The sequence below is a fragment of the Littorina saxatilis genome, unplaced genomic scaffold (assembly GCF_037325665.1).
Source record: "Littorina saxatilis isolate snail1 unplaced genomic scaffold, US_GU_Lsax_2.0 scaffold_511, whole genome shotgun sequence".
Classification (NCBI taxonomy): Eukaryota; Metazoa; Mollusca; class Gastropoda; order Littorinimorpha; family Littorinidae; genus Littorina; species Littorina saxatilis.
This window is the reverse complement of record NW_027129443.1, coordinates 53,393-66,822: the sequence shown is the minus strand read 5'-3', so window position 1 is coordinate 66,822 and position 13,430 is coordinate 53,393. Positions and strand designations below refer to the sequence as shown.

The 13,430-nt window shown below is 41.0% G+C and overlaps 1 protein-coding gene and 1 long non-coding RNA gene across 9 annotated transcripts; both read right to left on the bottom strand.

Moving 5' to 3' along the window:
• Window positions 1–210: 210 nt before the first annotated feature.
• LOC138957721 (uncharacterized) lies at window positions 211–4,056 on the bottom strand. 8 transcript variants are annotated; one of them, XR_011453146.1, is made up of 4 exons: window positions 4,038–4,056; window positions 3,133–3,214; window positions 1,602–1,832; window positions 211–406 (listed from the first exon to the last, which is right to left on the bottom strand). It is a non-coding gene; the product is annotated as an uncharacterized lncRNA (long non-coding RNA). The 8 variants fall into 8 exon arrangements; XR_011453147.1 differs by lacking the exon at window positions 4,038–4,056 and adding an exon at window positions 3,951–3,993; XR_011453145.1 differs by lacking the exon at window positions 4,038–4,056 and adding an exon at window positions 3,847–3,968.
• A 6,326-nt stretch (window positions 4,057–10,382) lies between these two features.
• LOC138957720 (uncharacterized) lies at window positions 10,383–13,161 on the bottom strand. The gene is made up of 4 exons (XM_070328781.1): window positions 12,756–13,161; window positions 12,103–12,294; window positions 10,983–11,075; window positions 10,383–10,630 (listed from the first exon to the last, which is right to left on the bottom strand). The coding sequence occupies exons 1-4, from the start codon at window positions 12,958–12,960 to the stop codon at window positions 10,383–10,385; spliced, it is 738 nt and encodes a 245-aa protein (XP_070184882.1). The 5' UTR covers window positions 12,961–13,161.
• Between the last annotated feature and the right edge of the window lie 269 nt (window positions 13,162–13,430).

Sequence of the window (13,430 nt, the reverse complement as noted above, 5' to 3'; positions counted from 1 at the left end):
TTCATTCCAAGTACCTAGAGATGTGTAACTGGCACTTTTGCTCATCGGTAGTACTGGAACACATTTTTACACAGTGCCACTGGTCAATGTGTCAGAATGCCAACAATCTGGAAAGCCTATGCCTACAAGTAAATCCCCCCCCACCACCACACACACACACCTTTTACTCACACCTGCACCCCATTACATAGATGAATAGATTACAAATACTATTCTTTTACTTTTTATTTTCACACTTTTTCTTGCATTTGGTTCATGTTTATTATTTGAAGTTTGATTCTGAATCAAGCGTCTTTAGTGATGGATGGTTTTCTGTGTATGCTCCAGGACTTCAAGGCACTGGTGCTTGATGACAGCAGGCTCCCACTGGCCCACACACAGAGAAGAGATTGGAGGTGCCCTCGCCCTGGAAGAAGAAGAGGATGGGAATATCAATAAAACAAAACGATACGCAACATTCACACAGCTTGCATTGTGGACATACATATTTGGGTGAAGGTGTAAGAGTCGCCATGTGCAGTTGCTGTGTATGGGTCATAGGAATGACAATTTAGATCCAACTGGCCAGTACACTGACTTTCGTCCTAGTCGCCTGTATTGAAGTACATTGTGGTGTTATATGAAGTACATTTGGTTGGGGGTTGGTGTAACCATACTCTGTATTTAGCACCGTTCTGAATGTGTGTATGTTTTATCTCTCAAAGCACATTGTTTTTTGCTTTTTTTATGTACCATAAACTACCTTTTCAGCGCCCGCAGTACCTAGTTAACGCCCATCCTCCAACATTTGGATCAGTGTCGTCAACATATGTTGTGTGTTTTGTGTGTGTGTGTGTGTGTGTGTGTGTGTGTGTGTGTGTGTGTGTGTGTGTGTGTGTGTGTGTGTGTTAAATGATGTGCACAGTTCTGCACCCTGTAGTGACATTGTGATTTGTCATTCTAGGGAATGCTGAAAGACAACTATAATGTTTATTTTATACTCTGGTCACTGGAGTATCTGGATAGCCCTGTGAAAAGAAGATGGAGATGAGAGAGCGTCTTCGGAAGTTGAAGAGGTCTGATTTTAGTGATATAAGGGAGCATGTGAAACGACCAGTGTTTGGTTACGCCATTTCCTATTGATTGGATCAGTATCAATGACTGACTGACTGACTATTCACTTTGTGGTTTTTAGGATGTGTGTTCATTCACTCTCAGTGAATTTTTTGTTGGGTTTTTAGTGTTTTTTTCTTCTGTTTAGACACTTGCATATCAGGCGAAAGATACTTACAGGGTGACTAATTGTGCACAGATACATCTCCTATTAAAATGTTCACACCAAGATACCAAATATCACCATTTCTAACGAGGAACTGATCCTGCACAGGCACAGTACCTAGTAAACGCCCCACCCCCTACTATGGGCAAAATCTGTGCATTAAGCGGATGGACACTTAAAAGGCAGTTTACAGTACTAATATTGTTCCTAATTTTAATTTCTAGCCTCAGTATAGTTTCGTGTAGGTATTGGGATAATACAGGTATATATATATACATGTGATTTCACTTGCAATTCTTTGCATAAAATAAACTCAAATGAGCAGAAATAAAGGTAAACCTACAATTATTGTGACTGTTGCTGTAAAACAATTTCCTTGGTAGATGGAGGGCATTGTGGGGACCAGATGTGTAGACCGTGGGATTAGATAGACTTGGGGGTTCTGGCTTGTAGAAAACTTCCCTGCTGCTCCGCCTTTTGGGGACGAACTTTGTGTTCAGTGATGTGTGCATAGGACTTTGCAACGTCAACCTCCACTGCAAACCATCTTTGTATTGTAGACACTATATTGTACCTGCAGAGAAAGATCACTTTTAGCTGTGCAGTGGAACCCTCATTTACAGCCCCCCTCCCCCCTTCTTTAAGATCCTGTTTTTTTGGATTTTCTGTTTATAATCTCTGTAAATTTACTCCCCCTGTTTAAGACATAGCTGATTTTCACAGAATTTTACAAGTTCCACTGTGGTATTTCCCTCTGCAGCATTATTGTCAGTCAAAAGGGATACACAATCTGGCACAAAGAACAGCTGACATGAACAATAAAGTCTGGGGAAGGGTCCTGAAAGTATCTTGATTAATGCGTTGAATTGACAGGTCTAGTAAACCTTGTGCAGAACAAATATGTGTTGAAGAGTGCTCGTTGACATGTTGCAGCAAGCCAAGCCATAATTATACCCTGTTGAAGTAATACAAGTCGCTGCCCTACACGCCACCAGGCGTGAAAGGCAGTATGTAAGTAAGAAGTAATACAAATCATGGGTGTGGGTTATATTAATTCACATCTTTTATATGATTGAAATGCAGAATTCTAAGACTTGTTTCTGAAAATGTGTACATTTGCATTTAAGATCTACATGGAATAAAACTGACACTGTTCTCGACAATTGAGTATGTTTTTGTGTGCGCATGTTGCTTAGTTTATTGATAATAATTGACTTTTGGTCAAGTTGTAACCACGAGTTTTGTAGCAAAGGTGCAATGATAAAAATAGACAGAAGATAATCAGATAATAAGACACTGGGCTGCAAATTGCTTTCAATTGTCATTGTATTTATCTGTAAAATCATCATGATTTCCATGGCATGTATAATGCAGTGGAACCCCCCTTTTAAGACCCCAAATTTAAAACTCCCTCCTTTTTAAAACCTTGTTTTCTCACATTTTCTGTTCATAACGTCTGTAAAATTACCCCCATTTTAAGACTCATTCCTTTTTAAGACTTGATTTTCTCAGATTGTTTGAGGTCTTAAAAGGGGGGTGCCACTGTCGTTATAATGCATCTTCAGAAATTGAAGACACATGCTGCAGTGTTGTTATAACCACGAAGAAGAAAAATACTGTTTCTAAACGTTTACAGTGTCTTATCCTCTAACTACATCTTTTTAAAGACTCCATAACTTTTAATCACTCAACAATTCCTCTCTGTATGGCTGCAGTTCAAGTAAACCAGAAATGGTAAACCATTGCCACACTCAAGGAATTGGTTCCTGGCAACTTATGTCGGGTGCGCAGCCTGAGAGAGACACGACAGAGATAGTTGCTCAAGATAAAAGATAAGCTTGACTTACACCAAAATTATGAACATTTAAACTCACCTTACTGATCTTTTTGTCTGAAATATGTTATGCCATTATTGCCACACATTGCAAGAATGTTTGATGTCCGGGTGCTTGGTCCCTGAAAATGTCAGAAAATTGTTATAGTAATCATAGCAACATCTAAAAGCAATAAGTGTAAACCAAAGGCTGGCCAATTACATAGTTCTACAGCAACATCAGTTCTGAACATGAAGCTTTGAACATGCACAGCGACACTTAAAATGGCAGTCAAAAAAGAAAGGATGAATGAAATTCTGCCACATTTAGTGTTTGCTTCAATGAACACTGAGGAAGAATGTGTTCTTCATTAAAAGTAACCCTTTCACAAAGCTTTACCAATAAACTTCAATCATAGTTCTTACTGCACAGAAAAACTCATACCACTGACAATATAAAATGTCAGTTATAAATAACATGTTCTGTTGCACAACCTCCAAAGACTGCAAAGAAACAACTGCCCATAAAGCGTTAAGATATCAGTATCACGTGTGCTGACTGACCCTACTTTTTTCCATCTCAAATTATTTTTAGGGGGATTACTCAGTCACAGACTGGCTACTCTGTCAGTCTCTGTCTCATATACAGTGCACCACAGGAGCTTGTATCCAACCGCCGGTCGATCATTATTTACTTCTGCATGCTTACCCTTTCTACGAAGATCGACCGGCGTTTTGATAGAAGCTCCTGTGCAGTGCACAGACACACACGCACCGTAGTTGCAAACACACACACTGACACTGTGTCCGTGTTCAAACAAAAACAGGAAAACTGGACACATTCGGCCGCTTGATTGATCCTTCATTCGCACTACACACCAGCAGACACACATACAACACGGCAGCAAAATGTGTCCAGGTCTTTTCAAAGTATACACGACAACACTCGCTTTATTTAATACTTACAACTCCAGTAGCAGGATAGAGCTACGTCGCGGCACACACTGAACGGTAAAACACTCAGTTGAATCCAGCTTTCCGTCTGCTTGCTGATGATAACTTTGCATTTCGTGCGCCGAGCGTGTCTTTCTCGTGATTCTGTGTCGTTCGGAATCAGTCAGCTGCTTTCAGAACCACATGGAGTCGATTTCTTACTGAAACTTGCGGGCTTGTCCCTGAGCGGCTATCCCATCCGCCATTGTTTTGAGTCGTCATGCTAACGACACGCGCTCGCGACGAAAACCAGTCACACCTTCCCAGCACTGAGAATTCGGTTATCTAGAGCAGCCATCTATAAATAGCCCAGCCAGCTGCACACAGCGAGCCAGCCAGTCAGCTGAGGGTCAGTGCCAGCAACAAACTGGCCTGTCTGACCGTAGCTGTAATACTCTTACTTACAACTTTATTTAATGATAGCTGAGCCGTTTGTTGCATTTTTTTCTTGAAATTTGACACATGACTAGATCGATTTCTGCAGATACCACTCAATGCAATTGTAATCCCATTTGAATTTGGTAAGAAGTATTTATCAGTACTAAATGATTGAGGTGTTTTGGTGTGTTTTGAAAGTGTTAGCACAGAAGTTTGTCATCATTGAAAAATAGCGTCATACACACTTTTACTACAGACATGATACAGTTTTGTTTTAGATGCAACAAGCATGCTAAACACAGTACAGCAAGCAGAATGAATCAAGCAAGCTTTACCTTTGCACCAGAAAGTAGAATGAATAACTGCTAATCCAGTACACCTGCACTCCATTGTATTGTATACAACTTTCACAATTCCTTTTGACGGCATCAAAATGAGCACAGTCCACACAAAAACAACAAAATAAAACAGCACAGATACCAACACATTCACTTTCCTTTAGATAAGGCACATATTCATTCCAGTAGTGCTTGCTTTCCACAGAACAGAGAGCACAGTGAGTGGGAGTAGACACTCGTCCCAAAGTACTGACCAAACCCAAGACACTCCCACCCTTTTATCCCCCACAGGCAAGTCTTGCTTCCCTAGAACTGTTTATTGCAACCAGCAGCATAGCAACTCTGCCAACAGGTCTAAGTTCCAGCAAGGCTACAAGATTAGAGGGAACTGAGATATGGGGGCATTTGTTTTAACATCTGGAGTCCATTTCCTGCTTAGTGCCAAGGCACGCCGTGGATCGTGTAACTCTGCATTTGCGCCACCGCAACTTTTTATCGCTTAACGCCGACGAAGAGGCAAGCTGCGAGGTAGGTCTCTCGAATGATAAATTAAATTGTTAGAATGTTAGGCACTCAGCATGTTCTCAAGTGTTGCATTTCACTAACTTATATCCTTAGCTATATTTCTGTATATATTTTTTGATGCTTTGATGGCCCTGGTGATCGTGACGATCTGTTTTTCTTCTCGTTTCCCCATGTTTTGGGCATATTTTCAGTTTCTGCGTCAAATGCAACAAAACGGAGATTACTGGTTATTCTTGGACATGTTCACTGATAACTTTAATGTTTTATGAATCTCCACGTGTAGTTTCTCTGTATATAGTTCCATATATACTTTGCAAGAAGCAGATAAAAACAGAGTGTCAACAACTCTCTGTAATTCGCCACCGCATCAATTCAATGTTAGATGTAACTCGCCACCGCATTTTTTGTTATTCGCCACCGCACTACGCAAATTGTTATTTTCAAACGTATCAACATCGTGGAGGCATTTAAACCTTTATTTTGGTCACAAAACTGACAGCAATTGATAGGAGCATTTTAACTTTAGTGCTGCAAGTTTTAAACTCAGGGGCGTGGCGTGATGTTGCCTATGCAAAGGATTTAAAGGCACCATGAGTTGACAAATCAAACTGTAGTATTTCTTCTTCTTCTTCTTCTTCTTCTTGTTCTTGTTCTTCTTCTTCTTCTTCTGTATGAAAAGTATGCTTATCTGTACTTGAGTGTATAACCCACATGTACTGGAATGTGCTTATATATATGACCCCCCCAAAAAATATCCCTGGGACTGTGAGATTCAAGAGGTTTAGGGTATGATGACATCAATAGGAAATATAACAGTGCTTACCCGTAAGAGTGAGAAAAAAATACTATAATTACAAGTGGGAAATGCATCGATGACTGCTAGTGATGATCTGAACAGATTACGCAGCAAAATAAAGACACATCAGAACATGAAGACCAACGTTTTCACCAATGAGATTTCACTTTTAGGAAGGCACGCTGATGAAAAGTTTGTCCTCATGTTCTCTTATGCATTCATTTACATTCGGAAGATTGACTACCCTACACATACAAGAATGTACAAAAACGTTCCGCATGGTTTGAACATTACTTAGTGTAAGGCGACGAATGGCAGGATGGATAGCGTACTGCCCCTATGATCCGCTTGATTTCCTTGGCCGCGGGTTCAATCCCTTGCCGGGACAGTTCATAAAGTGAATTTGGGTTTACGCTATGCATTAAAAGCTTGTCGTCAGTGGTTTTCTTCCGGGTCCTACCTGTTTGTTTTCCTCCACCATTTCAAAACTGTAAATTAATTCCGCCCATCTGCAAAAATTTAAAAAAAAAAATCTTTCCAAATTCTGATTTCCTAATACAGTCTACTTCGTTTATAACGTCGCCGGATATAACGTCACCCCGTTATATCGTCACCCAAACACCGGTCCCGGCTCAATTCCTTCTTTCCAAGACTATTTTAACCTCGGATATAACGTCACCGGATATAACGTCACCCAGTTATAACGTCACTCATCCATGTCGGTTATAACGTCATATCAATCCCCATATGCAGCAGTTTGCATGGTGAACGACTGTCAATCAATCAATGAGGCTTATATCGCGCATATTCCGTGGGTACAGTTCTAGGCGCTCTGCAGTGATGCCGTGTGAGATGAAATTTTATACGGCCAGTAGATTGCAGCCATGTCGGCGCATATTTACCTTTCACGGCCTTATTCCAAGTCACACGGGTATGGTAGACAATTATTAACTGTGCCTAAGCAATTTTGCCAGGAAAGACCCTTTTGTCAATCGTGGGATCTTTAACGTGCACACCCAATGTAGTATACACGGGGGGTGGTTCGGACACCGAAGAGAGTCTGCACACAAAGTTGACTCTGTGAAATAAATTTCCGCCGAACCTGGGATCGAACTCGCGCTGACAGCGGCCAACTGAATACAAATCCAGCGCGCTACCAACTGAGCTATATCCCTGTCAAGGCATGTTCATTTACCCTACACGTGTCACAAGTTTTGTGTGTTAACGGTATTCAAGTTTTTCCGTTTTCCCGTTGTTAGAGACCCAAGGAAAACTAGGTTCAAGGCATAATCATTTTTGCTGCATGCGTTTTGTGAGTTCCTGTTCGAGGTTTTTAATCAAAAGAAAAATGTTTTATTTCATTTCGTTTTGTGAGTTCCTGTTCTATGTTTTTAGTCAGTAATGAAAAATCATTTCATTTCGCTTTGTGAGTTCCTTACTTAGGTTCCTCAGTGTTCTAGGTTTTTAATTAAAAGAAAAATGTTCCATTTCATTCGTGTTGTGAGTTCCTGTCTTTGATTTTAACTAAAAAAAATTGTTTTAAAAAGTTTCATATCGAGCATACATGGTTACTCCTGCGCGAGCGCGTGCGAATGGATCTGTCTACTTCTGTCCTTCAATCACGCATATAAAAAAAAAACTCGATTATTGAAATGACGGTAGGAGAAGGTCGAGAGGATGAGAACAGACTACGACGTTTGTTTGTTTTTTGGTCCGTAGAATACAGACTACAACTGCCCTCGACGAGGAGGCTGAGCGTCACTTTCAATTGGGCGTTGTCGACAGGCTGAGTAGGTCGCTCAGGCTAAATTGTAAAGGTAAACATTAAGTGCAGTGAACCGACAAATTGAGAAAAGTGATACTGCACTCTTAAAGCACTATTTTGACTCAACTTGGAAAGCCATGGACGTTATATCAAGTGACGTTATAATGATAATAATAATACAGTAGTAGTCTAACGAGTATAACGTCCCGCTCACTAGATGTGGTGGAGACGGTGGATGGGGAAAGGGGGTAACTATGAACCCAAAGTTGTTACTACCAGAACGATTGTGCGTGAAGGTGGGCAGCCACTTTGCTGTTGACGAGATAAGTCAAATAGACATTTATTACGTATAAGGACCCATGAAGTTCTCGTCATTTTTACATTTAGTCAAGTTTTGACTAAATGTTTTAACGTAGAGGGGGGAATCGAGACGAGGGTCGTGGTGTATGTGTGTCTGTGTGTGTGTCTGTGTGTGTGTGTGTGAGTAGAGCGATTCAGACTAAACTACTGGACCGATCTTTATGAAATTTGACATGAGAGTTCCTTTGTATGATATCCCCAGACGGTTTTTTTCATTTTTTTGATAAATGTCTTTGATGACGTCATCCGGTTTTTCGTGAAAGTTGAGGCGGCACTGTCACGCTCTCATTTTTCAACCAAATTGGTTGAAATTTTGGTCAAATAATCTTCGACAAAGCCCGGACTTCAGTATTGCATTTCAGCTTGGTGGCTTAAAAATTGATCAATGACCTTGGTCATTAAAAATCTGAAAATTGTAAAAAATAAAAAAAATAAAAAATATAAAACGATCCAAATTTACGTTCATCTTATTCTCCATCATTTTCTGATTCAAAAAAACATATAAATATGTTATATTTGGATTAAAAACAAGCCCTGAAAATTAAAAATATAAAAATTATTATCAAAATTAAATTTTCGAAATCAATTTAAAAACACTTTCATCTTATTCTTTGTCGGTTCCTGATTCCAAAAACATAGATATGATATGTTTGGATTAAAAACACGCTCAGAAAGTTAAAACGAAGAGAGGTACAGAAAAGCGTGCTATCCTTCTCAGCGCAACTACTACCCCGCTCTTCTTGTCAATTTCACTGCCTTTGCCATGAGCGGTGGACTGACGATGCTTACGAGTCTTGCTGAAAAATTGCATTGCGTTCAGTTTCATTCTGTGAGTTCGACAGCTACTCGACTAAATGTATTTTCGCCTTACGCGATTTGTTATTTCTTCGGACATCAAGGATAGGTCAAGATCTAGCAGAATATGAATACACGACAGCCATGTGTGTGTGTGTGTCCTCAAAGCTAATAACGTCGGACACTATAATTAAAGACTGAGATTGTCGATGGAACCAGACGGAGCTTGACACTTCAACACTAGCAACCTGTCTCAGAATCAGCATGCAGCCTACAACACTGTACGTTGATACTGTTACCGAATTTCGGGGAAAATGTTGTGTATACAATTTTGTATTCATGGTATAGCCAGGTTTTGGAAATACGCAAAGAAGAGAATAGTCCACAATTCTATATAATGAGGAAGTGAATTAAAGATTATTGTAATAAGTTAGTTTAAAACTTACAACAATATGTTGTTGTAATTTTTAAACAACACTAATGCATGCACTTTCCATTTCTGCACAGTTTTATTAAAACAGTCAGTACTTTAGAAAGGGACATAACTCTTGGACTCCGGATATAACATCACCCGCGCGTAAAAGTGACGTTATAACCGATGAACCGGATACAGCGTCACCGCGTATAACGTCGCTCAAAAACATCCCCCGACGGGTGACGTAATATCCGGAGTCGACTGTAGCAGCTTTAATCCTTCGTACCACATGGTGAGTGTGTGTTGTACGATTGTCACAATGTGAGCGTACGTGTCAAATCAATATTTTCAATTGGAAGTGACAGAATCACTGAACTCTTCAACATATTATGCAATTCATTAGACAGTTGCGGTGGCGAATAACATCCAAGACGTGAAATTGCGGTGGCGAATTACACCAAGCATCGGTGGCGTATAACATGAAGTCTAATTGTTTGTGTTTTCTTTTGCCGCGTGCGTCACCCAAAGACAAAATTGTGCAACAGCATTCATCAAGAATACAAAGGACATGTTTAGCTCACAGGATATCATCACGGGAATGCATCAACTAGTGCTGTTTCGTTGAAGTTACGAGGGAAGGGACAAATCGTGCAATTTCAGCTACAATTCCAGCAGAAATCGGACTTCAGAACTGCCGAAACCTGACATTTCGACTAAAAAAGCACGTACCTTAGACCTTGAGTATATACTTCTTTAAAATGTACTAATGAAGAATCTAGATGATGCCTGAAAGTCCTACAAATTTTCATTTTCTGTGAGAGACCTATCTTGCAGCGTGCTACTTCGTCCGCGTAATGCACTGAAAAAGTTGCGGTGGCGCAAATGCAGAGTTACACGATCCACGGCGTGCAAGGGGCCAGTTTCACTTGAAGCTGCCTCATAAAAATTACAGTGGGGATAAACATCCCTGGCTGGACACACAGCAAGCTAATTGCCTGGCTGACAAGACTGGTGCAAGATAGTGGGGCAATAGAATGAAGGGAATGTGTTGTAAATCTCCCAGAAACAGCACTCGCCAGAGATAGTGATATTCTGCTGGCCGCCATTTTGAATTTCCATTGCCCTGGTAACCAGTCAGTGCGGGCGCACTGGCAGGAACAACTGGGTCAGCTAGGCCGCGAACCGAATTCTGACCTGCACAGCGCGGCTGAGAAGGTGTGCCAATTTTAATCTTCAAATGGTGGAGAGCAGACGTCAAAAAACTCATTTTGATTTAATTATTTAGCATACTTGTGGTGCTTTATTGAGCAAACCGGGCCAGGTGCGTCTTAATTAAGGTACACTAGATTCCCCCAAATCTTCAAATCGGCCGAATTCGACAAAAAAAACTCTCCAAAATGGCGGCGCGGACACTATATCTTTAAAGAGTCGACCACATGATATTGTTTGTCACCCTAAAGCGAGGCGCAACTCTACCACAGCGCTTACAAATCCTGACAGCGTTATTTCCGGAAAACGTTCATTCTCAGACAAGGCTTACACTTACGTGTGCAGTGACCAGTAATCCTGTTGCACCTTCCGTCACAGTTCGTGTCACAAGAAGTAGAACAGTCAAGACCATAGAATCCCTCCTTGCATACTGAAAACAATTCCAGCATACCGAACATCTTTGGCGAAAAATGTCAGAAACACAGACCACGTGCACAAGAGATCAGTCGAATTACAGTTGCGTACAAAGGTAGGGACACCAAAGCATAGCATGGACAATGGCTGAGACACTGGTTGGGTTGCAGTTTGGCGAGAGAGACATCAATGATGGTGTATGCTTGATACGGATGTTATCACCACAAATTGTTATGAGTTATCAGCCATTTAAACAGCGTCCGATGTGGAACAACAGGTAATTGATCTGATTATGTGTTTGCAAACATGGATTGATTTGCGGAAAACTTACGCGCTGCAAGCGTATTTGTTAATGTAACCCTTCTAATGAACACAACCCCGTAGTCTTGTTGTCGATTAAATATGACTGTTCAAACTATGTATGTAACAACAAAATAAAACACACACGTCCTTTCAACAGCCATAAATTCGTTTTCGTCACGTGGCGATTCTACATGCCCTCTATCTCAAAAGTAGCATACCTTTCGTGAATCTTCACAAGTAATAAACTTCGGTCCTATGTAAGCGGTTTTCAATCAACTCATCCTTTTTGCTCATACCAATAAGCAATTGCATAATATGAATCATTGCCTCGTTTGTGTCTTCCGAGCGAGCTACTTGACGTTTTGTCAGATAAGTTTATTTGTCAGGTTATTGAGACATCCCAGTGCACTAAGGGATTTATAGAGCAAATCGAGAAAATTCATTATTGAACGAAGCGCATAGCGAACGAGGTGGGGAAAAAAGTATTCCCTCTGTACGATAACATTCACTAATTAATTTTTATAAACAAGGTATTTTCTTCACCAAACTTGTTCATTTAAATGTAAGCCACACACACACACACACACACACACACACACACACACACACACACACACACACACACACATACACACGCACAAGGCAAGAAGGAGAAGATGTTGCACATTTGATTCATTCTGAAATGCTATTGATATTTTGTCTCGTAGATTAATGACTTTAGTGTATTGTTGTTAGCTTACTTGATATCTGAAATTCACACAGGTTCAGCATCTGACCGGGCATTGTTACGTTAAGACGCACCACCCGTCCGTACATCACTGAAGAGCACGTGACTGAGTTCTCCCTGGTGCCTGCTGCTGACGTCACGCTGACACAGGTCTGACCGTCCACAGTAATGGTGAACGGGTACAGACGGCTGTTAAGGCTATTCCCTGTCCAGCGAAAAAACGACATGCATGTACATTGCTAAGGGAAGACGTGTTCTCTCTCTCTTTCTCTTTCTTTCTCTCTCTCTCTCTCTCTCTCTCTCTCTCTCTCTCTATCTCTCTCTCCCTCTCTCTCTTTCTCTCTCTCTCTCTTTCTCTCTCTCTCTCTCTCTCTCTCTCTCTCTCTCTCTTTCTCTCCGGGTTCAAATACTTCAACCATGAAGTCTTTAAGAAGCACTTGATGCCATTGCAATGAAGAAAACTGGACGAGGATGGGATACAGGGAATGGCCAGGCATTGGGTGGCGGGAGGGCTCAAGGTCCATTAGATGCTGTTACAAAAATAGCATGTGAAAGGGGTATTCCGGGTCTGTCTTTGTGACAAAAAGGTGCGTTTGACGGGATAGAGAGTGGGGAGGGAGAGTTTTGTGAACCCCATTCCCCTTTCCGATCCAGCCTTGTACGTACAATAGTTGGCGCGTCCCCAGACGGTGATGTTGTAGACAGGGTATGTCCCGCCCAGATCCACCTGCCACCAGTGGGTTCCCTGTTGTGCTGGCAATGTGTGGATACAGTTGTTTGCGTCATAGAGCCCACTTGTGTTGCCATTGGCAGCGTTACTGGGCCGATCTTGGGTACTATAATTGCTGCTCTGACTGTATTTCTTCCCCATCGCAACATTTTCTGTGCATGACACATTTATGTCAGTTGTCAGTACGTTAATGACAGATAATTTGATAATTATACGTTTGCGATGATCTTTACTAGGCGCCTGGTAATTTAAAGTGATTTATCTTTCAATTGTACACACGCACGTGTGACGTTACACTATGTGGCGTCTGCAGTCTCAAGGTCACTGAATAATCACTACTGAAACGAGCAAACAAAAATGAAGTGGTGAACTACACACTTTTATACATATCAATGCCATATTTTAAAACTTCCGACGATCGTGACAATAACAGGCTCGTTGCCAAAAAAAGTGCGAAACCGGACATATCCAATTTATTTTTATTATGATTGCTATTTTCATGCAGAGACTTGTACAAATCACGTTTTTGCGCCCGATATTTTCTTGTCATCTCCAAAGTCAAGGGACAAAACCGAAATCCCTTGACTTTTGGGGTAGCGCGACTCTGTTAA